The 24,787-nt window shown below is 40.3% G+C and overlaps 1 protein-coding gene across 7 annotated transcripts in view; it reads right to left on the bottom strand.

Annotated features, from left to right (window-relative positions):
• Positions 1-21,781, bottom strand: part of RAB3GAP2 (RAB3 GTPase activating non-catalytic protein subunit 2) — a 104,586-nt gene extending 82,805 nt beyond the window's left edge. For 3 of the 7 annotated variants that reach the window (XR_006706826.1, XR_006706828.1, XM_045455721.1), the window contains exons 1-2: positions 21,485-21,688; positions 890-954 (exon numbers count right to left, since the gene is read on the bottom strand). Coding sequence is in view for 4 of the 7 variants with exons in the window: in XM_045455721.1 (XP_045311677.1) it covers positions 890-954; positions 21,485-21,599 (180 nt within the window). In the remaining 3 variants the exon portion in view is untranslated. Of the gene's footprint in view, positions 1-889; positions 955-21,484 lie in introns of all 7 variants that reach the window. The other 4 variants (XR_006706827.1, XM_045455724.1, XM_045455722.1 and 1 more) reach the window with 4 other exon arrangements.
• Positions 21,782-24,787: the final 3,006 nt, after the last annotated feature.

The raw sequence follows: 24,787 nt of genomic DNA, 5'->3' as shown, positions 1-24,787 counted from the left end.
AAGAAGATACAGGCAAGGCTCGCTAGAGGTTTCTGAAAAAGTTGTTCCCTGCTCCTGTAAGAGTCTGTTTTCTCCCTCTGGTCATGAATGAAGAAACATGGTGCCACACTCCATCTAGAGAAAAACAATCTTTAGGATGAAGTCAGTACTGTATATGCAGAGGAGACAGAAGGAAAAAACTTAAGTCCTTGATGACATAGTTGAATCTCCTGATCAAACACCTATGAGTCCATACTACCTCTGACTTCCTTCTATATGAGCTAATGAATCTCCTTGTTATTTAAGCCAGTTTAGGTTAGATTTTCTATTACTGATAGATGAAAACACATCCAGGGACTTCCTCTACTTACTCATTGCTATACTTCCAGCATCTAGAAAAATGCCTAGATTATGACGGGCACTTAACAAATGTGTTGAATGAGGAGTCTAAAATAATAACTAATCAAGGAGAAAGAATCCTAAAACAGTTCTTCTCCATTCAGCCTGCTTAGCTGGCTGACTTAAAGTCATTAAATCCTTAAGAAAGGTATCTACTTGGGGCGCCTGGGTGGCTCAGTCAGTTAAGCCTCTGACTCTTGACCTCGGCTCAGGTCATGATCTTACAGTTTGTGAGATCAAGCCCCCCATCGGGCTCCATGCTGACAGCAGCACGAAGCCTGCTTGGGATTCTCTCTCTGTCCCTCCCCTGCTAACACGTGCACATGCTCCCTCTCTCAATATAAATAAATATACCTTAAAAATAAAAATATTTGCTTAAGTACTAGTAAGTAAGCATAAAGATGTCCTTGACAAAGGTTTTCAAATGTCGACCTAACACTGGAATGTGTCACCATCATTATAAAAGGAAATGCCACTTTCAAAAAGCATGCATACATTTATAAAGACTTACAGGTTCTTGGGGTTCTGTTTCTTCCCATGCTCCCCAGCCATCATCTTCCCAGCTTGTTGATTTACCTATTATTAAAAAAGATGAAAAGTGCTTACATGAAACAAAGAGCTTAACAATATTTTTAAAAGCATTTCTCTAAACATAATAGAACACCTGATATATATTTAAATACATATTATATAAATATAATGTTGGCATTAAGGAAGAAAAAGGTAAACTATACAATGGAAAAATTTTGCTGTACATAATAATTAGGAAACTTTCGGGCTGAATTTCCAAATCTATGTAGAACTGTGCAAGTTATTTGGATGTTAAGATACTGGATATCAAGTTTCCACATTTAAACCAAACCACAAAGGTGAATTTTAAAAATCTTTAAAATTACAAATATTTGTTGCTCAGACATGAGACAAATTAAATGCACACAGTGACAAAAAACACACCTAACATTCCACATGGATACCTTAATGTAACTTTTTTTTAATAAAACAAAGCATCAATGAAAAAAAACTGAATTTTGAAACAAGAGGTCTATAATTTCTGACATTTTCTGACACTCTGTGATTTCCTTCACATGAGAACATTTGCTCAGATTAAAATAGGATGTTCAAGAAACACCGCAACAAGGAATTAAAATCTCAAAAAGGTATGGAGAGTATCTTTGAATTTACCTCTTATGATATATCACATCAGAAGAAATAAAACTATTACTTTTGAGTAACTATTCTGAGACAAACATTTTATATATGTTACCTCAAACTAAATTAAAAAACAGATAAAGTTCAAAGAAAACGTGAAAAGAGCAGGCAGTTGCATATACACTTAGGCCCCAGAATCAGATTGCCTAGGTTCACATCCTGGATCTAGGACTTACCAGCAAGTTAGCCCATATTTGCAAACTTTACTTGTCTCCGTAAAAGCATGGAAATCAGAAGTGCTTTCTATCTTATCAGATTGTTATAAGGGTTTAAATCAAATAGCATACTAAAATCCTCAGTGCCTGACACATAGTAAGTTCTCAATGCTAATCATCAAGATTTAGTTATTAAAATACTACAAAATATAAACAAAATATTGTATTTAAACCAGTCAAGCTTCATATTTCTAGCAAAGAATCATTTTAAAAGATGGGACTAAACCAGATACCTAGGATGCTTACAGTGGGAAGGACGCATATATAACATTCAATTATATATAAGGTTTTAAAAGTTGCTAAACTCAATTACATATAGATGATAAGAAAGTAACAGTCTGGTACCTGGAATCATGGCTCAATTAGCTTTGTGATAATATTCTCATCTTTGGCACTGAAATACCAGGTAACTACTTCCTAATTGCCAAGCACATTCCTAGCCATATTATAAGCCCTAAAGCAGCACTATCATTTGATTAAAACTGCATAGCTTGTAGAAGATCTCCATATACACATCAAATAAACAACAAATGCTCTGTTAAATACCACGTGCATGTGCCATGCCCTGTACTGGGAACAGAGAAAAATTCAAACATATTCCTTGTCCTTAGAGGATTTGTGACCCGATGCAGACAAACACATAACTATAGTACATGGTGAGTGCCGTAACAACTACTTAATATAAAAAAGAGGAGACAGGGGCGCCTGGGTGGCGCAGTCGGTTAAGCGTCCGACTTCAGCCAGGTCACAATCTCGCGGTCCGTGAGTTCGAGCCCCGCGTCGGGCTCTGGGCTGATGGCTCAGAGCCTGGAGCCTGTTTCTGATTCTGTGTCTCCCTCTCTCTCTGCCCCTCCCCCGTTCATGCTCTGTCTCTCTCTGTCCCAAAAATAAATAAACGTTGAAAAAAAAAATGTTTAAAAAAATAAAAATAAAAAAAGAATAAATAAAAAAGAGGAGACAGTGAGAGAGATGTCACAAAATGCAGGGAGGAGTGACCATAGGTCTTTCAAGAGCAGCCAGGAACTTTTCAAATTTACTTGAAAAAAAAAAAGGTTAACATGAGCAAAGGCAAAAAGAGGCAACTCACATATAGGGGTTATCACATAACAACTAACATATTCAGATTTTTTTTTTTTTTTAACGTTTATTTATTTTTCAGACAGAGAGAGACAGAGCATGAATGGGGGAGGGTCACAGAGAGAGGGAGACACAGAATCTGAAACAGGCTCCAGGCTCTGAGCTGTCGGCACAGAGCCCGACGTGGGGCTTGAACCCACGGACCGTGAGATCATGACCTGAGCCGAAGTCGGACGCTTAACCGACCGAGCCACCCAGGCGCCCCCATATTCAGATTTCTATGTGTCTGAGTGCTTTATAGACATTAATTCACTTACACATGCCAAGGATTCTTTATCGTCCCTTTACTACAATGAGAAAACCAGATCCCTTAGTTTATACAGCTTGACCAAGATCACAGAGCATTAAGTGGTGGAGTGGGGTTTGAAACCAGGGCTCCAGGAGTTCTAAAGCCCACGCTCACACATATTCTGCTATACTTACTCTCTACTCTCCTATGGCTTATGAAGGAGCATAAAAACTAGGAAACGTGGGGCTTACAGTTCAGGCCAAAAAGCAAGATGACATATTATTTTAAATTTTTTTAAATGTTTTATTTATTTTTGAGAGACAGAAACAGAGCATGAGCAGGGGAGGGGCAGGGAGAGAGGGACACAGAATCCAAAGCAGGCTCCAGGCTCCAAGCTGTCAGCACAGAGCCCGATGCGGGGCCCAAACTCCTAAACTGTGAGATCATGACCTGAGCCGAAGTCTGAGGCTTAACCGACTGAGCCACCTGACATATTATTTTAAAACAGAAACATTCCTGGGGCGCCTGGGTGGCTCAGTCGGTTGAGCGTCCAACTTCGGCTCAGGTCATGATCTCGCAATCTGTGGGTTCGAGCCCTCAGCTCAGAGCCTGGAGCCTGCTTCGGATTCTGTGTCTCCCTCTCTCTCTCTGCCCCTCCCCCACTCATGCTCTGTCTCTGTCTCTGTCTCAGAAATAAATAAACATTAAAAAAAATTAAATGCATAAAACAGAAACATTCCGAAGGGGTGCCTGGATGGCTCAGTCGGTTGAGCGTCCAACTTCGGCTCAGGTCACAATCTCACGGCTCACGAGTTCGAGCCCCGCATCGGGCTCTGTGCTGATGGCTCAGAGCCTGGAGCCTGTTTCCGATTCTGTGTCTCCCTCTCTGCCCCAACCCACTCGCATTCTGTCTCTGTCTCTCTCAAAAATAAATAAACATTAAAAAAAAAAACTTAAAATAGAAACATTCCCTTGATATCAAGATTTGGAAATTTTTTTCTAAATTGGAAAATTACAGTTTGTTCTTTGGCAATCTAATTCAGTTAGGCAATTTCTTTACTCTCCTAATTTTTCCATTAGACCAAAAACAATTGCCTTATTGTGGGCTGATGACAACTAGGCCATCCCATCTACAGAGTTTTAGAAAATGCACTATTTTTCTTGTTCAAGAAAGGAAAGTACCTTGAAAAGCTTATCCCTCTAAAATCCATAATTCAATTTTAATACTGCATAAAATGAATATATTGAAATACCACAATCTCAGAAAGACCATGTATAATTGCAAGCACATAATGGGGTCAGCTAATGGTTCACTCCCTCAGTTAGTCACTGATTCATTCAACAAACATGACATCTTTTGTGTGTTGGCCACCGTGCTAAGTGCTAGAGACACAAAAGCAAATAAGCCTTCAAAGAGCTTAGTTTGGAAATTAAAAAAAAAAAAAAAGCTTAGTTTGTGCACATAACTTCTGAACAATGAAAAATGTGTTATTTCTCCTCCATACTGAAATAAAAAGCACCTGACTCAATTCACAAATGACTCATACAATCAAACACAAGTCAGCAGCAATTTGGATTTCCTGCCCCTGCAGAGACCTGGTATCTCTTCATAGCAGAATCAGAAACATCCAGGAAGAGAAAGACCTTGACAAATTCTTTATACAAGATACTTGTGTTCATGAAGGTTTACCCATTTCTCGAGGCCCCTGATAGAAGTTTCTATTAACAAGAGGGGAAGGGGACCTAATCAGGCATCTCCCCCTATCGTAGGAATATATTTTCTAAAGAAGTCAGAGCTTAATGGAAGGTGAAACAGCACTATTACTCAGGAAGGTCAAAGATGTTTCTGAAGGTTGGTCTAGAATCCTAAGCCTATTTATAATACTGTAAGAAAATGAATTCTGATTCTCATCAACTCAAAAGTGGAAACCGTTTTTTTTTTTTAAAGGGAGACATTTGGAAACTGTGTACTACCCTTATGGCTATTTCTACTCTGTGCCGGTGATGTAAATTTTGCAGCCTCCTGAAGTCTGCTGAAAATCATTTGATACCATTTTGCAGAGTGCTGTCTGATGGCTATTGTCAGCTGTTAAAAAGTGTTGGAATCTTGCACTTCACTGAGGTTATTTCTTATGCCCTCAAACTGTGCAAGCAGGCCAAGCACATTCTTAAAAAAAAAAAAAATGGTTTATATTAAAACAATATCTGATGAATGTCTAATCAAGTTGCCATTCAGGCGAATAATTCTGTTCAGGCAGTCTTTCCCTCTGGTAACTTTTCTATGAAGGCTGGTGTTCTACAAGTGATCCCGTAGTCAGCGTTTTTTAATTGATCCTTAATCAAAGTTGTAGATAACAAAACCAACGTATTTAATATATTTAAGAACTGTGCACTATTCAGTGTCAATATGAAACATTACTATAGGACCTTAAGATCTATACATTCTATGTACTCATAATGAAATAACACTAACTTTTCATTATTACTTACTATAAAGAAAAGCTAAAAATCATTCACCATGATTGTCTCTTAGAATAAATAGACAAAAATCTCCTATGGGGCAGGGTAATTTTAAAGGCCCAAGCTGTGGTATAACTTAAGAGGTAAGCCAATTTCACAGTGTATTCTAGACTAAGGACACCAGAACATACAACTTCTTTAGGGTAGTCAGGGTCCAGTATGAAAATTCCAAACGCTCCACAATTCACCAAATCATTTAGCCATTGGCAATTACCTAGTTTGCTTACTAAGCTAAGTGGCACTCATTTTAGTCAAAGGCTACACTATAGATTATAAGGTCATTTTAAATGTTTTCCCCATTTATTAAATAAGTAGCAAACATCCAATCTTCAGAAAGCAAATCTTTAAATGACACTGTCAGCAACTGCCTATGCCTTTCATTATGCTAAAGTCTAATTCAACAAAATTGATCAGAAAATTAAGAAAATGGGATTCACATTCACTGCCTTGTAAAACTGGAGTTACTGTCTCTTCTGCAGATTCCTCTCTCTAGGTAGCGCTGCAAGAGGTGAAAATAATGAATCAGGGATGACTGAAGTTCCAGGGATGGCCTCACCCTGCAAATCTGAAGCAGACCGTCCATGCATCACTCTCTGAGGAACACCGGCTTCAAAGATAAACTTTAATGCCAATCTAATCTGATCCTAATTATCCTTTTTTCCTTTGCCTGCCACCACCCTTCTATTCTCTCCAATTACACTCTTCACTCATTGGTGGCCAGTCTTTAGCAGTGCTCTCCGATAAAAATATAATGGGAGCCACACATTCAATTTAAAATTTAGTAGTAGCCATATTTTAAAAGTAGAAAAAAACAGGTGAAATTTTAATATGTTATGTAATATAATATGGCCAACATACCACTTCAATATGTAATCAATGTTAAATTATTCAGAAGATATTTTACTTTTTTCCCCACACTAAATCTTCAAAATCTGATGTATATTTTACACTTAGAGCACATCTGTTCGGACGAGGCACATTTCAAGTGCTCAAAAGTTTATGTGGCTAGCAGCTACAGTATGAGACAGCACAAATCTAAAACAACTATTAGGTCTCTGGTGTCAGGTTGTCTGGGCTGGATACCCAGTTTTACCCCCTAAAGAGTTATATGACCTTAGGCAATTTATGTAATCTCTTACTGTCTCAGCTTCGTCTTTAGCAAAATGGAGTGAATAACTATATTTACTTCATACTGTTGTTAGAATATATAGGAACAGTGCTTAGCACATAGACACTCTCAACGGCTGTTAAAATTACCATTCTCCATCCAGTGGTATTGCAAGAGTGGCTCAATATTCACAAATCAATGAACACGATACATCACATCAATACGAGAAAGGGTAAAAGCCATATCATTCCAATAGATGCAGAAAAAGCATGTGACAAAGTACAACATCTATTCATGATTAAAAACTCTCCACAAAGTAGGTTTAGAGAGACCATACCTCAACATAACAAAGGCCCTACAGAGAGAACCCAAAGCGAACATCATACTCAATGGGGAAAAAAGTGAGAACTTTTCCCCTAAGAGGATGTCCATTCTCACCATCTTTACTCACCATAGTACTGGAAGTCCTAGCTACAGCAATTAGCATAATGAAATAAAGGCATCCAAACTGGTAAGGAAAAAGTAAAACTCTGTTTGCAATTGACATGATACCATATATAGAAAACCTGAAAGACTCCACCAAAAAACGACTACAACTGATAAATGAATTTCAGTATATTGATACAAAAATCAATATACAGAAATCTGTTGCATTTCTATATACTAATAATGAAGCAGCCAAAAGAGCAATTAAAGAAACAATCCTATTTAGGGGCACCTGGGTGGTTCAGTCGGTTAAGCGTCTGACCTCAGCTTAGGTTTGTGAGCTTGAGCCCCACGCTGGGCTCTGGGCTGACAGCTCAGAGCCTGGAGCCTGCTTTAGATTCTGTGTCTCCTTTGCTCTCTCCCTCCCTCCCTCAAAAATAAACACTAAAAAAAGTTTTTAAAAAATCCTATTTACAATTCCATCAAAAATAATAAGATACCTAGGAATAAACTTAACCAAGGAGGTGAAAGACCTGTACTTTGAAAACACTGATAAAAGAAACTGAAGATGACACAAAGAGAAACATATTCCACGTGCATGAATTAGAAAAACAAATATTGTTAAAATGTCCATACTAGACAAAACAACCTACACATTTAATGCAATCCTTATCAAAATACCAACGGCATTTTTCACAAGAACTAGAACAATCCTAAAATGTGTGTGGAACTACAAAAGACGGTGAATAGCCAAAGCAATCTTGAAAAAGAAAAACAAAACATGAGGTATCACAATCTCAAATTTCAAGATATACTACAAAGCTGTACTAGGGACACCTGGGTGGCTCAGACAGTAAAGCATCCAACTCTTGATCGGCTCTTCACTGACAGCCCGGAGCCTGCTTAGGATCCTCTCCCTCTCTCCTGCTCACTCGCTCTCTCAAAATAAATAAAATAAACATTAAAAAAAAAAAAAAAGGCATACTACAAAGCTGTAGTAATCAAAAGAGTATGATACTGGCACAAAAATAGACCTATAGGTCAACAGAACAGAATAGAGAGGCCAGAAATAAACCCACAATCACATGATAAACTAATATTCAACAAAGAAGCTAAGAATATACAACGGGAGATAGACACTCTTCAACAAATAGTGTTGGGAAAACTGGACAGCTACATGCAAAAGAATGACACTGGACCACTTCCTCACACCATACACAAAAATAAATTCAAAATGGATTGAAGACCTAAATGTGAGACCTGACACCATAAAAATCCTAGGAGAGAGCACAGACAGTAATTTCTCTGACACTGGCCAAAGCAACATTTTTCTAGATATGTCTCCTGAGGCAAGGGAAACAAAAAGCAAAAGCAAACAGTTGGGATGGCATCAAAATAAAAAGTTTCTGCAGAGCAAAGCAAACAAAACTAAAAACCAACCTACTGAATGGGAGAAGATATTTGCAAATGACACATCTAATAAAGGGCTAGTATCCAAGATATATAAGGAACTTAGACAATTCAACACAAAACAAATAATCCAATTAAAAATGGGCAGAAGACATGAACAGGTATTTCTCCAAAGAAAACATACAGATGGTCAACAGATACATAAAAAGATGCTCAACATCACTCCTCATCAGGGAAACGCAAATCAAAACCACAATGAGATATCACTTCATACCTGTCCAAACAGCTAAAATCAAAAACACAAGAACAGCAAGTGTTGGTGAGGATGTGGAGGAAAAGGAACCCTCATGCACGACTGGTGAAAATGTAAATGGATGTGGCGACTGTTGAGAACAGTATAGAGGTTCCTCAAACAATTAAAAATAGAATTACATTATGACCCAGTAATTCCACTACTGGGTATTTACCCAAAGAATATTAAAATACTAATTCAAAGGGATACATGAACCCCTATGTTTACTACAGCATTATTTACAATAGTCAAATTATGGAAGCAGCCAAGTGTCCATCAATAGACGACTGATAAAAAGGCGGTATACATATACGATGGAATATTACTCAGCCATAAAAAGAATGAAATCTTGCCATTTGCCACAACATGGACGGATCTAGAGGGTGTAACATTAAACGAAGTCAGTTGGAGAAAGACAAATACCATATGCTTTCACTCATATGCGAAATTTAAGAAACAAAACAAGCAAAGGGGGAAAAATGAGACAAACCCCAAGAAACTACAGAGAACTGATGGTTAGCAGAGGAGAGGTGGGGAGATGGGGGGGATGGGGGAGATCACAGGAGATGAGGATTAAGGAGATGTACAGAATTGCTGATTCACTATATTATACACTTAAAACTAATATAATACTGTATGTTAATTACACTGGAATTAAAAATAATAAAAATACACTTACCTGGAAAAAAACATTTTTCAAAATGGCAAATAGTGCCTACTGAAAAAAATCTAAAATAGATCATGGAACTCCTACCCTCGTCTTGCTACTTTCATGCTGAGATTCATGTACCAGATGTTGCTCCTAAAGCAATAATTTTACAACTATATTACATCAGCATAGCCTCCGTCTATAAGCCAAATATTTCAAAGGCTCATGTTTTAACTGGGTTTTCCCACTTCATTTCCCGAGCAACCTACTGAAAAACTGGCATTTCCAAGTACATGAGGCAGTTCTGCTTAGTTTTGAATCTTTTAATTTGGGGGGGGGGGGGGCGGGAAAGAACCTTTCTGGAGAGGAGAGCTTTCTTTAAATTTTCACACTCTTAGCCAATTTCCCTTAAAATTCACCGAAAATCAAGGACTACGCTGAGGATTTTGATTCTTTGCAAAAGTTTGCCAGCTTAAAATATTTTGTTAGTCTACTTCATTTGATGACATTACCCTTCATTCCTGCTTTCATACCACATCTTGAATTATTCTTGTTCTCTACATTAAAAAAAAATTTCATAAGCTGATCTCTTTTATTTGTCTCTACAACTTATATAATGTGGAGAGAAATAAAAACAAGTAAGATGAAGTAATAATAATAATAGTAACAAAAAGCAACTACCTCTTCAGTGATTAGTAACTTTTCAATCCTGAAGTTTTTTATACCCGTCACTGAAGATGACTATTTTGAACTGTCTAAAGGGGTTGATAACATAAGCACAAACTGATGTTCTTATCCTGATCAAGTTCAACACTTTGCCTGAATGAATAAAACCAGTGACTTCAAAATGTAAAATGTAACTACATCTCCTTCTGGAGAGAATTTATCCCCGAAGAGATCAGATAATACTGGTCTAAAAGAACTGTTCAGTCTCTCATTTGATAAATGATATAGTTATTGACACAGAGAAAACACATTTTAATTCAAACATGAAAAATTATAGATGTTTTTTTAGGGGTACTCCCAGTGAATGAATTATTCTACCAACAAAAGCTCAAATAAGAAATTCAACTTTTGCTTTCTGTAGCTCTTTTTAATTCCAAAAATACCTTAGTCTGATTTGCTACTGAACAGTCTGTCCTCATAAACTGAGTGTATGTTTTTCATATAACAAGAACCTGAAGCTAGAAAGGAAACTGAATCCTGAAGCGGGCAATTAATTTGGCAGTATTTGCTTTTTCCAATATGAGCATGTCAAGATCAAAAACTAAATGAGAAACTGAAATCATTAAATGTTAGAAAAAGAAAAACTTAATTTAATCTCCATGGTCTAATAAAAGATCTTATTAGCACAGAAGCAAATTCGTTTCCATTCTTCCTGAGACAAGAAAAAAACAGAGAATGTACTTGTTTCTATAAAGAGCAAGAACCTCTAGAACCCACGGCTTGTAAGTAATTCAGAAACTTCAACAAAATTAGCTGGCTCTTCTTGGCCAAGGCAAAGAACCCATCACAGAGCAATACGAAATAAAAAAGGACTAAAGAATAGAGAAACTGCTTCTTAATTTCCTATGCCTCAGAATTATTCATCGTTTTCTATTTCTAGGGAAATGGTAAAATAAATTGCATATTAGCATATTCTTTTCAGCACATAAAATATGCAGCAATCTAAAATGAAGAGGCCATCCCATTTCTACAAGCAGCTTCTTTCAGAACACCATGATTAAATCAGACTAGCTCTTCAAGGGTCCTTTCAGTTCTAGAATTCTAATGACTTCTGTTGTCAAGTAAGTGTATGCTCTTAATAGTTCACAAAATGACAGAACTGAAAATATCTTTAAGGTTTAAAATATCCTCCTCCTCTAAAAAGTTTATAAAAATAAATATGCTCCCTTTGCCCCAAATCCTAAGAACTCTTTAGACCCATCTTAACAAAAACAACAAAATCTACATAGACTTAACATAATTTAATTGCCCTAGTCCATTTTCTGTTCATTTTGTTTTTCGAAAGAAATCATAAGGTCAATAATATGTTAGAAAAAACTTTTACACGTTTTATAATTGTTTCCTACAATGTCATACTTACGTATTACTGATTTATTATATCCAAAGCTTCAGAAAAAGACAAGCATGGCTAATAAGGTGAGGATGTGAAATATGGGTGAAGGTATGTAAATACTGCTAGCTATAGCTAATTCCTGCATATTCTAAAGAAGCCAATTCAACACTATTATTTAACTCATTATAATATTCAACTAGTACTAGTGAGAAAATTTTCCTTGTATTTGAAGTAAATTCTTCTAATGCCAGATTAACTTTGCTATTACCTGCCGCTTTAAAAAAAATACAGATAAAGTCTGATAACAATCTTATTTTATCGCATGAGAACCGTTTTTCACTTATCAGAAAAGCAAGTCAAAGAAACTGTAACAAAGAATGATGACAAGTATGTGTGTAAATAGGCACTTCTGTTTACCATGGATAGGAGTGAACCCAACCACTATTTAGAGTAATTTGGCAACTGTAACCAAGATTTAAAATGTGAATGTCTATCATTCAGCAATTCCAACCCTAGAAATGTACACACAGAAATACCAGTATCATACGTAAACACACGCATAAGGATGCTTACTAGAGCATTTTCTTATAGCAAAAATTTTGGAAATAATCTGAATGTTCATTGATAGGGGAATAAATATAGCCTGGTAGAGTCTTCATTGGAACACTGTGTGGTCATTAGAAAAAATGCTATAGAGTTGCGTATACAAACTTGGAAAGATGTATACATCAGATAAGCACAAGAGAAAAGTTCCAGAGTACATAATTTGACAAAAATGAGACTATAATACAAAATTAAAATAAATACCCAAGCAGCATGTGTGTTGTCTAAGCAGAGAGTCTCAGAGGAGTCTTACCACAGCAGCACTTTACAATAGAACTTTGATGATGGAAGTGTTCTATATCTGTAGTCTCCAACAAGGTATCCACTAGACACATGTAGCCACTGAGCACTTCAAATATAGCTAGTATGACGGAGGAACTGAATTTTTACTTTTATTTCTATTAGACTTAAAGTACCACATATCACTAATGGCTACCATATTGAACAGCACAGCACTGAAGTTTTAACACCTAGAAGGTGGGATATGAGCAGCCAGAAGGTGACTTTCATGTCTGATTTTATATACTTAAAAAAAAAAAAGGCAATGTGACAATGAGTAAGTCTCTCTTAACCTTCTCTCTTCCAGGAAATTTGTGAGACCTCAGCTCACATGGCACAAAGAAAAGTGATCTGTCTTTGGAAGACTATTTCTGTTCTTCTTTTCAAAGGAGAAATATGGGCATGGCACACACCTAAGAGATTCAAGGATTCCTTTCCATCAGGAAGGTTCACTTAGGGTCTCTATAGTTCCAAATGGTAATCAGCATAGTAGTCATGCAAAAAAATACTTCCTGTCTTGTAATTCCAGGATGGCCACTTTAAATAATACTAAATAACACCTGAGGAATACCAATCTAAGATTACCTCCCCTTCTGGAATACAGCCACCCAACTGGTCTTTCTACTTCCACTTTCACCCACCAGTCCCATCCATTCTCTTCTTTGCTGACAAAACAACGTGGCCAGGATATTAGCTGGTTATGCTACTTCTCAGCTCAAATTCCTTTCATAGATTGCCACTGCTACCTCTGGCAAGTTTCAAACTCCATCACCACTGCTACAGCCCTAGTTCTATCTTTACTTCTGAAGGCCCTCATCTGACTTCTATAAACATCTCCCAAACGGTCATCTACCTCTAGCTTTGAACTACCCAATCTATTCTTTTCACAGCCACCAAATCCATCTACCCACAACTCAAATCCTGAAATGCTATGCTTTTGCTTAAAACCATCAATGTCTACTCCCTGCCTGTAGTAGAACTTCCTAGTAAACTACAAATAGGCTACCGGTATCTCTCATCTCTCATGACAGCCAGGTAGGGCTTGGGGCTATTCGAACTACTGGCAGGTCACTTCCCATCATGAGCATCTTTATTTATTCTGTACGACCAATTTATTACCATACTGATACACATTTTTGTGTTAAAAAACATAAAATTCACCATCTTAACCATTTTTAAGTGTACAGTTCAGTAGTACAAAATATATTCACGTTGTTGTGAAACAGATCTCTAGAACTTTTTCATCTTGCAAATCTGAAACGCTATACCCATTAAACAAGGCTCTTTTCCCCCTCCCCCACCCCCCACCCCCGGCTCCCAGGTCCCAGTAACCCCATTCTAATTCTCATTTCTATGAATTTATTTACTTTAGTGGAGTCATGTAGCATTTGTCTTTTTGTGACTAACATTTCACATAACATAATGTCCTCAAGGTTCATTCCCATTGTAGCATGCTGTATGATTCCCCTTAAGGCTGAATAATATTCCATTGTATGTATACATATTTGGTTTATCCATTCATTCAACAATAGACATTTGGACTACTTCTACTCCTTGGCTTTTGTGAGCAGCACTGCTATGAACACGGATGTGCAAATATCTCTTTGAGACACTGTTTTCAATTCTTTTGGATATACACCCAGAAATGAGACGTAAATGAGACTGAATTATACAATTCTATTTGTTTTTTGAGGAAATTCCATACTGTTTTCCATAGCAGTTGCACCATTCTACAATTCTGCCAACAGTGTAGAGCTCCAATTTCTCCACAGCCTTGCCAGCAGTTGTTATTTTTCTTTAATAGTAGCCATCCTAATGGGTGTGGGGTGATCTCTCATTATGGTGTTGATTTGCATTTCTCATGATTACGGATATGGAGCATCTATTCATGTTTATTGACCATTTCTATGACATCATTGGAAAAATGTCTGTTCAAGTCCTTTGTCCAGGTTTTGGTTTTACTGTTGAGGTGAAGTAGTTCTTTATATATCGTGGATACTAACCCCTTATTAGATAACATGGTTTGCAAATATTTTCTCCCATTCCTTAAGTGGCCTTTTTACCGTTGACCTCATCCTCTGATTCACAAATGTTTTAAAGTTTGATATAGTCCCATTTGCCTGTTTTCTCTTTTGTTGCCTCTGCTTTGTGTGTTATATCCAAGAACTCACTGGGAAGTTCAATGTCATAAAGCTTCCCCCTATGTTTTCTTCTAAGCATTTTATAGTTTTAGGTGTTACATTTAGGTCTTTAATCCATTTTGAGTTAATTTTTGCATATGGTCTAAGAAGTCCAATTTCATTCTTTTGTATATGGATATGCAGCTTTTTCAACACCATTTGTTGAAGAAACTGTCCTTTCCCCCACTGAGTGGTCTTGGTATCCCTGTCAAAGATCACCTGACCATATATGCAAGGGTTTATTTCCGGACTCTATTCTACTTGTCTATTTGTATGCCAGTACCACATGGTTTTGATTAGTGCAGTTTTGTACTATTTTGAAATCAAGAGGTATGAGTCCTCCAACTTTTTTCTTCTTTTGCAAAATTGTTTTCACTATTCAGATACACAGTTTCATTTTTTATGTGTCCTATGATGAAAAAAAAAGACTGGGAATGACTGAGCCCTATAGAAGATTACCTTCAAACTTTTTGTTTATATACACCCCCAAGAGTTTTTCAATGGTATGTATCCCTTGCATAAAAGATACAATTTCTGATATATGATAAACATGGACATTTTCATATAAATGTATACCATCCTTTTAAACTTATTCAGTAGATTCCATACACTATAGGGAAAAGATACCAATATCCGTTAAAAAATGATGTTCTCTAAAGGTAGTAAGTACTCCCTTCTTCTCCTTAAATGCCTATTTCCATTCCATTTCCTCCACAGAATGCTATTCTAATTATTAATCCAAAAATTTCTCCGCAAAAACATGAATTGAGAAAAATATTTGCTGTGACAAGAATTTTATTAGAATTATGTATTAGAATTTTTCTTCTTGACCTATTTCAATTATTATTAGGAGCCAATAACAGAGAATAACAACATACATACATCACAAATTTTGATGACTATTAAACTTAAATAGCAAAAATTATTTGGAGATGTCTCGAGATGCATGGAGAGTTTATGGGGCCTTGATTAAAGGGGACTTCTTTCTAAATAATCTGGAGCAACTTACTAGAATAATATTCAGAATGTATGAAAGGTGAGCCTTTATTTAGTAAAGTGGGAGAAAGGCAGGGTAGAAAGGAAGGCACTTAAAAGAGTACCTAGAAATTAGTTTACTTAAAACTATCTGTTGCCAAGTAACTCTTGGGCAAATTTCCATGTAACCCCAAGGTACTCTTAACTTCCATCTGATGATGCATAAAATTGAAGTTCCTCTGACAATTTCTGCAGGCTCATCCCTTAACATACTCCACTCTCCCGCAATTTTCTATTTGCAGCATCTGAACCTCATCCTGTTTCACATCCCTTAGCTGACCATTTCTCTCCACCTGACGGACATCCATTAAACAATTAAGACTCAGTGAAAGTAACAGTTGCTCTAAGAAGACTTCCGTGAGTCCCCTATATAGAATGAACACTCCTTCATTCTCCAACTGTCATGTGCCAAGTTACAGCACAACACCTTTAACACTCCTTTTGCGTGCTTATTTCCTTTACTGGCTGAAAGCTCCTTGAGCAAAGGGACTTATTTTATGCCTACTTTGTGCTTAGTACACAGGAAGTACTCAACAAATACTAGCTTAATGAAACAAGACAATGCCTGTCTCAATTTCCTGACACATTTTATCTGTAAGAGCTCTTCCGATTTTAAATAGCTAACAAAATCCAGTAATCCCATAAGTTTTCTGAAATTCCTATAAACGTTCCACTTTCAGATTACATCTCTACCCCTAGTATGATCTGAAACAAGAGAAAGCATTTTCACAAGGTATAAAAAATGGTATTTTATGCCCTTTGTAATATCCCATCATGTAAAGTGATTCCATGATTTTAGGTTATCCTAAAAAGCACACTTTGCTCAGCAGTTGTATAAAAACATGACTTTAATTGACAACTCCAAGGTAATTTCCTGCTTGCTTTATCTTCTATCTTTCCGGTAAAAGAGGCAGGAAGGAAAGCTGCCTTACTTTTTTAGTATGCCACCTGGAAATTATTTTATTATCAGGTAATTATGAGATCCACAATACTGTAATATCCAAATTACCTCCAAATATTCGGATTCTCCCTCTCTGTATGTCTATTTTCTACACCCCCGTCAAACTCTATAATTATAAATATCAGAAAGCTCTGGTCCAGAAATCCAGTCTCACTGGAAATTATGCCACCATAGTTTATGTGCAGACCCCTACTACTACCCATCTCTGAAATTTCAAAGCATGAGACCAAAATTTTTGTCTGAAATAGCAAAATTTCAAATATATTTCAAAATATTTCAATATATTGAAATTTCAATATATTTCAAAAATAGCAAATTTGATTTAGTAGAAACAATTACTAATAGTTATCACTAATATAAACAATGGGAAATAGTGTAGGGTTCAAGATCTTTTTTTTTTAATGTTTATTTATTTTTGAGAGAGAGAGTGTGTGAGTGGGTGAAGGGCAGAGAGAGAGGGAGACAGAGAATCCAAAACAGGCTCCAGGCTCTGAGCTGCCAGCACAGAGCCCGACATGGGGCTGGAACTCGTGAGATGATGACCTAAGCCGAAGTCGGATGCTTAACCAACTGAGCCACCCAGGTGCCCCAGGGTTCAAGACCTCTCTTAAAGCCATAGAAGACATTCTCATTTCATAATTGAAGATACAAAGTACCATAAAGTCACACTCTTATTCTCTGACAATTCAAACATAGAAGAGAGTAGTTCAGAGTTCTGGGTCTCCAGGAACCAGGTTATCACTATGTCTATGGCAGCTGTCCACATTAAAAGAATTACTGAACCAACTAATGAGCCTTCAAGATCATCACTTACCTACAACAAATAATTCATGACAAGTAGTTGAGGGTTTTTTGTTATTATTGTTGTTTTGGTTGTACATACCCCCTAGAGATGAGCTGGGATAAGAAATTAAAACTATATAAGCTAGGAAAATAAAATGATGTCATGATTTCTGCTTCCTAATAAAGTAATCATTTATAACACTAATAAAGGGAAGAAACGCAAAGCCAAACACCATCCGCAGGTTAAGGCAGGTCCTCCTTACCTGCTCTTTTTACTCTGTAAATTTGCACCCTCACAAAACCTTAGTTCGCGTTGTCCTAATGAAGACCTCTTTACAAAACTGGAGGTTTTGTAAAAAAAAAAAAAAACAAACAAAAAACACCTGCAGTGATTATGGAAATCCATAGCCTTAGTCATTCCAAGAATTTGAAGTAAACTATCAACGGTATGACAAGATATTTGATGATTTTTAATTGTAAATTAATGCACTGTTTTAGTGGTAAAATATTGGCTTGGCAAATGGGCTCAACTGGGTAAGAGGTTCCTTCTCTATTTATTTTCTACTTGAATTGATGGTAGCCACAATAATACCAACACACACAAACCTGAGAGTTTGATTTAAAAGGGTAAGAATTAAATCACCCTTGCAAACTCATGAGCATATTACAAATTAATCTAGATGTTTATATCCCCAGATGACTCTATATCCCCCACTGCCCAGATTGATATCGTAAGGCTAGCCTTCACTGTGTGACCTTGGACAAGTATTCACTCTGTATGTACCTAAATCCTAGCACCTACAACTGTGCCACACAATAGGGTAGGCACTAGCCACATCTGGCCACTGGCACATTTGGCACATCTGAAGCTTAAATCAAGTAAAATTAAAAATTCAGCTCTTCGGTAGCACTTGCCACATTTCAAGGGCTCAAGAGCCAGATGTGGCTAGAGGCTACCATACTGGACGGGACACAGTGATAAAAATAAATGGTATGATGGGGCATAACAAAGGCAATTGAGTGGGCAGGAGTGACTACGTTAGATGAGATGGTCAGAACAAGCCTCCGTGAGATGTTGACATCTGAGGGGAGACTTGACTAACGAGATGCAGACAGAATGAAAGCTCTGCCTACAGCATCCAAAGAAGAGACCGGAACAAGGGCAGAGGCCCTAGGCACAAAGGAGCCTGACTGGTTTAACAACAGTGTGTCCGAAGCACAAGAAATAAGGGAGAGTAACATGAGGTGCCAAGAAGTGGCAGGAGGCAGGGCCTCGAGGGCCTTATAAAGCATGTAAGGCCTTTGGATTTTTATATTAAGCGCCGTCGAAAGCCATGGAGTTCTAAAGGACAATGCTATGATCTAAAATGTCTTTAAAAGCTCGCCCTGACCACTTTGGGGAAAGAATGACAAGAAATCAAGGTCAGAAGCAGGAAGATCTGTCAGCAGGCCGGTGTCACTGCCCGGGTGAAAGAAAAGCAGGGGATCAGCGGCGGGATAGACAGATCGGGTTCTTTTCACCGCATCTCCTGTCCACAGTCCTGTATCTACTCTCCTTCACACCCGGCTCCTTGAAAGAGTCAACTTCTTTTTTTTTTGCTCCTCAATATCCTGTAAACATGCTTTCTGTCTCCACATTCCATGGAAACTGCCCTAAGGTCCCACTCACCCCCACCTGCCCAAAACCACTGAGCGTTTTGCATCCTTTTTTTTTTTTTTAATTTTTTTTTTTAACCTTTATTTATTTTTGAGACAGAGAGAGACAGAGCATGAGCAGGGGAGGGTCAGAGAGAGAGGGAGACACAGAATCCGAACAGGCTCCAGGCTCTGAGCTGTCAGCCCAGAGCCCGATGTGGGGCTCAAACTCACGGACCGGGAGATCACGACCTGAGCCGAAGTCGGATGCCCAACCGACTGAGCCACCCAGGCACCCCTCGTTTTTGCATCCTTGCCGGAGCTGACCTCAGCTGCGCCTGCAACTGCGCATCGCTCTTCCCGTTCATCAAATCCTGTCCCCCCTCAGCTCCCGGGCCTACTCTCACCTGGTTTTCCTTTCTCAGTCTTCTTCCCATTACATGACTCTTGAACACCACTGCTCCTCTAAGGAACATCTGCAGTACTCACTTCACTTCACTGCATACGTGATCTTTGAGACTCAACTGACACTTTTGGCTGGTAACTTCCAGGTTAGCATCGCTGGCCCGGGATCCTTACTAAGCTTCAGACCTCCAGATCTAGCGTCCGGCTGGACCCCCTCCCTTGGACATACCACAAACACGTAAGACGCAAAAGGCCCAAAACCCATCTCCTTCGTTCTCTCATTACACACCCCTGCCCAAGCCAAAGACATTCTCAACTCCCTCTCACTCATCAGCTCCAATGCCAACACCAGATCTGCACCAGGTCCTGCAGATCCTACCTCCTTAGCAGCTTTCCAATCTCTCTTCCTCTCCAGTCCCGCTGAGGCTCTTTTAGTTCAAGCTCCCATCACTTCCTGCGTTTCTGGGACAGCCTTCCACCCACCTCCCTGCTTCCCATCTCGACACCCTGCTACGGAAGCACGTAACAGGTATTCAAAAACTCTGTTGCATACATTAATTAGGAGCCCGGCCGAGTCAGTTCTCTGCTTAAAGTCTTTCAAAGGCCTTTCCCACTACCTCCACGGGCTTCTCGCGATCAAACTCCCGCTTACCTTCACAGCCTCATCTCCCCCACTCTTTCCCTCGCCTCCTCGTCCTCAGCCATGCAACTTTCTGCCCTGTGATTTCAGGCCTCCCTTCCTCTGCACATTCTATCACCTCTCCCCTCTTCGCGTAGCTACTACTTCAAAGGCGGACTCAGCTTCAAGGAGTGTCCTAGTGCCACATGCACACGCACGTGTGGATGGCTATGCACGTAGGGGTGTTAATGTAGATCTCATTCCGTGTTCATTTCTCGGTCCCAGCTCCTACCTACATGGCAGACACTACCCTCCTTGATTTGCGGCACTACTAACTGGCACAGAGAGTCCTGACACCTTCCACGCTGGAGAAGGGGGAAGGAGTTTATTTAGCGGGTCCGGGTCTTTTGTCACCATTCCAGCATAGCACAAATGACAGCACTCACGGTACCGCAAAACCAGACGCGCGCTCCAGGTGGGAAATACGGAGAAACCGGGAGACCCCAAACGCACACCCTTCCAACAGGAGAAATGTGGGGAAATTCCGAGAAACTCTGCAGTCTCTAACAAACCAGACTCGGGGTTGTATACTACCTGGGCAAGGACTCACTTCATACTGTTGGATGACAATAAACAGGGGGAAGGCGTCTCGTCTCAATAAAGCACATTAACTTTTCCTGGCCCAAGTTACTGTAATTTTACTTCCTGATGTAGATTCGCCCTCGCTTCCTGTCAGGTTTTCCTTATTTGGGAGCCGCCTACTCACCACCTCAGGAGTCACTCACTTGTCGATCAGACCATTTATTCTCTACATCTGAATGGGGGGTTGGCGGGGGGGGGGGGGGGGGGGGGGGGGGGGAATGGAGGGGAAGGGGCCGGAAGAAGGGAGGCAGTGGGAGAAGATAAACACTTTAGGAAGGGAGGGTGGCCAAAGGCCACAGTTCCGGGAATGGAGGGGTAGGGGCTGAGGCAGCACCCGGGGAAGGCGCTGACAGCTGGCAAGGCATGGGGAGGAGGCTGCGAACGCCGAGCAAGCCGTGCGGAACAGGGGACCGCGGGTTGGAGGGGGGAGATGGAGAGGGCACTCGGGCAGAAAGCTGGGGGTAGGGGGTGGGGAGGGGGGTAGGCAGACGCGTCAGGAAGCAAGGCGCAGTTCTGGCCAGAGGGCCAGGGCTGACGGGGTGCAGGACGAGGAGGGCAGGGGATCAGCGCGGAGCGAAGAAGGAAATCGCAGGGGGGAAAACTAGGAGCCCCGAGGGCAGCGGTGGCGGGGCGGGGAGGAGACCCGAAGCAGCCCAGCAGGGGCCGCGGGCGGAGCGGGGGAAGGGAGCGGCCAGGCAGGGGGCACTTACTGGGGTCCCTCCGCACGGCGCCGCTGGGGGTCTCCTCCCGCAGATGAGGGAAGAGGAAGTCCCGGGCGGCCTGGAGGTCCTGGAAGTAGCAGAACTGGACAATGGAGCAGGCCATGGCTCCGGGAACCCCGCTCGGGCACCCACCTCACCTCGCCACGCCCTGCCCCCCCGCCGCCCCACGGCTACCGCCGCCGAGCCCGCACTGCTTTAGCCGCGCAGGGGCGGGGAAACCAAACCGGAAGCTGTCAGCGCGCTCGGGCCCGCCGCCCCGGAGCGCTGCGCATGCGCGGGCCGGCCCAGGCGCCGGGGCCTGGCGAGGTCCGGGTCACGTGACCGGCGGCGGCCCTGGGGAGCCAACGTCTACGTGGAGGCTGGCTGCCGACTTGAATCCCAGCTCTGCGCCTACAGCCGAGAACGAACGCTTTTATTTGTTCTGGCTTTGAGCCAGAGATGACCTAATTGGACGTTGTCCACGCCAGCCTTTGAACCATTTAACCAATCTTATTGATGTCCTACTATTGGCACGGTCCTGGCATTTCAGAGAAGAATCCCTGTTAAACTCGTGGCAGCCCAGCGGGGAACGGTATCCTGCAAGCATCAGAGTTTGAAGAGATTACTTTCTCATCTGGAAATCAGCCCCATTAAGGCTAACTTTAAGTGCTCCTGCTGCAAATTCCCATAGTACTCTGCACGCCTAATATAGTACGGGTTATAATGTATTACATACTCTTTAAGTTTTCGACATTCATTTGGCCTTTCATTCATTCTCGTTCATCCATCCATTCAGCAAGTATTTGTTGCTCGTCTTTTTTATGCCAGCCACGTGAGGCGCTGAGTATAAAAGAATAAAAGATGAAAGGCTTGTTCCCACGGAGCTAAAATTTTAGTGGCACACAAGTAGTAGGCAATTAATTACTCAACTATGTAACTGAAATCCTGACGATGCTGGGAAGGAAAGAAGTACGAAGTGGGAAGACAGTACATAACAGGGAACCTTACCTGGTGGTTGTTTCGGTTTTGGGGAGTGGGGGTGGAGAGTTACCAGGATCAGGAAGACTTTGCTGCAAACTCCAGGAAGGTGAGATCTCATTTAACTCCCCTTCATGTCGGCGGTATCTAGCACAAGACCTAGCGCGTAGTGCTTAATAAACATTTGCTGAGGAAATAAATGGAATGGAATGCGTACGTAAAGTAAGTAGACTAGCCTGCTTCTTTTACAAGGCACTTTATATTTCTTAAAGTATTTTTCTGTCCATTGCTGGATAGTCACAACACCATCTTGAAAGTGTGTCTTAGCTCATTTTTTTTTAATGAAAAAATTGACGTGTCACTGAGTTCAAGTTGTCTTGAAGTTCATTTACATTATTTTTTTTTCCTAAAAAGTAAAAACCCAAAAAGAATGATTTTAATGGTAGCGCAAAGCACCGTTGGCACTCACATAATTTCCCAAAACCTGAAGTGGTCATCCATTTCGTACAACAGAAAATGAGATGGAAATAAATTGAAGGCAAATAGATGAAGTCCAGAGCGTTCTTGTCTGTCAGGCCTGTGTACACACTTCGTCCTAATAATATAACGGTAATTTAGTGCCCAAGTTCCTACTCCATCAATTCCTGTTTCTAGAGTAGAATGATTTGCACGAAATGAGATAATCTATGCTATCAGGTTAACAGGGTCAGTTCTAACCCTACAAAATATATGGTTGGATTGGATGTACTATAAGGTTTCTGAAGCATCAGGGACTTGTAATTCTGTGATGCAAGCTTGCAGAAAAAGCAAGCTTTCAGTGCTTCTGTTTTCCATCTGAAAAAAAATGCAACGCTTCCTCAGATCATCAAGTCCTAGTGATTAAACCCTAAAATATGGCACCAATACTAACTGAGAATAAAATGTAAATCTATATTCCTAGCTTTACAGGAAGAATAGAGAACACGTGATACTTTTGGGAAGGATACAGTGTCATTCCTTGAAAACCATCTGAGTTCCTATTCAGGTGAATGCATTTTGTGGAAGTGACTGCCCCCGGCTGATTCAGCTGGCCTTTGTTCTGCCCCGAGGCATTCATGTATCCCTTGTGTGGCTGCCTTGAATTTCATTACTGCTGGGTTTCAACGGGTGAAGTCCCTGACTTCCTTCCAAGTGGTATTGAAAAGGCTCATTCATGAATGTTTTGAAGGACTTGAGATACCCTTCACAGAAATTACAACACATTCATGAACTGAACTCTTCCCCCAGGAAGTTGTAAAGCTGCAGCTCTGCCTGCCATGGTTTCTGCGAGTGTGGGAGGATTGTGTTAGACAGTGAACATCACCAACCACGCGGTCACAAGGAAGCGCATTGCAGAAAATGTGCAGGCTTTACACATCTCAGAATAGACCGTGTCTCTCCGAGGTATGAGTTCAGGAGCTAGAAAAAGCACCAAAATCATCCAGATTTTGTGACCAAAATAATCACAGGAGGGTACTAACACGAACTCCCCCAAACCCATTATTCTGAGTTAGCGCGCTAGAAACTGTTGGTGACAGAGAGATGCTTCCGGAACGTTGTCAGAAGCGGGTCCTTGCCCATCTTTAATGGCAGCCTGAGGCTGATGGTGTTGAGATACGGAATGGGGGGCAAAGTACGAAAGAAAGAGCAATGGCTTAGAGTCCGGAGACCGTGGGTCTGTCTTAGCGAGACCACTAATGTGTGGCATGAACTTGGGCAATTCATGTCACCTTCCTAGGCCTTTGTCTCTTCATCTGTAAAATGAAGAGAATGGACTCAAAGTCTCTCAGGGCTGTGTAGTTTTGGTAAGAAATTAGGAAGGAAAGGGTCTGGGAGCTGGTGTTCCTTAAAAGGAATGATCTGTGTAGGCTCCCCAATAAGAGGCGTGGGTGGACAGGAATGAACATGAGGGCACTGAGCCTCTTTAAGTGCAAGAAAGGAGAGCAGAGAAGGAGAATGGAAGGACACTGAAACCTCAGAGCCGTGCAGAAAGTCATCCTTGAATTCACATCTGAATTGAAGTGTCAGCAGAAGCAAAGGCTATATACAACCAGTTTTTATTCAACCAACATCCTCAGAGGATAACATCTAATTTATCACACTAGAGGCCATGTGAGCACAATAAGGCGGTGAGGACGAGCCCTCCAGAGGCTCACTGCCTAACTGGGAGACAGCTACACGTGACTCTAAGTGTGATGAGTACTATGGGTGACTTTTGGTACTCATAAAGGGCTGTGGGAGATATAAGGGAGAGATTAATATTGGTTGGTGGGCTTGACCAATGGAAAAGGAGTGGTGGGGAAGACATATGAAAGG

Source organism: Leopardus geoffroyi, chromosome C3, assembly GCF_018350155.1.
Source record: "Leopardus geoffroyi isolate Oge1 chromosome C3, O.geoffroyi_Oge1_pat1.0, whole genome shotgun sequence".
In the NCBI taxonomy this organism is placed as follows: domain Eukaryota; kingdom Metazoa; phylum Chordata; class Mammalia; order Carnivora; family Felidae; genus Leopardus; species Leopardus geoffroyi.
Note: the sequence above shows the minus strand (reverse complement) of the source record. Positions and strands in the feature narration are given on the sequence as shown.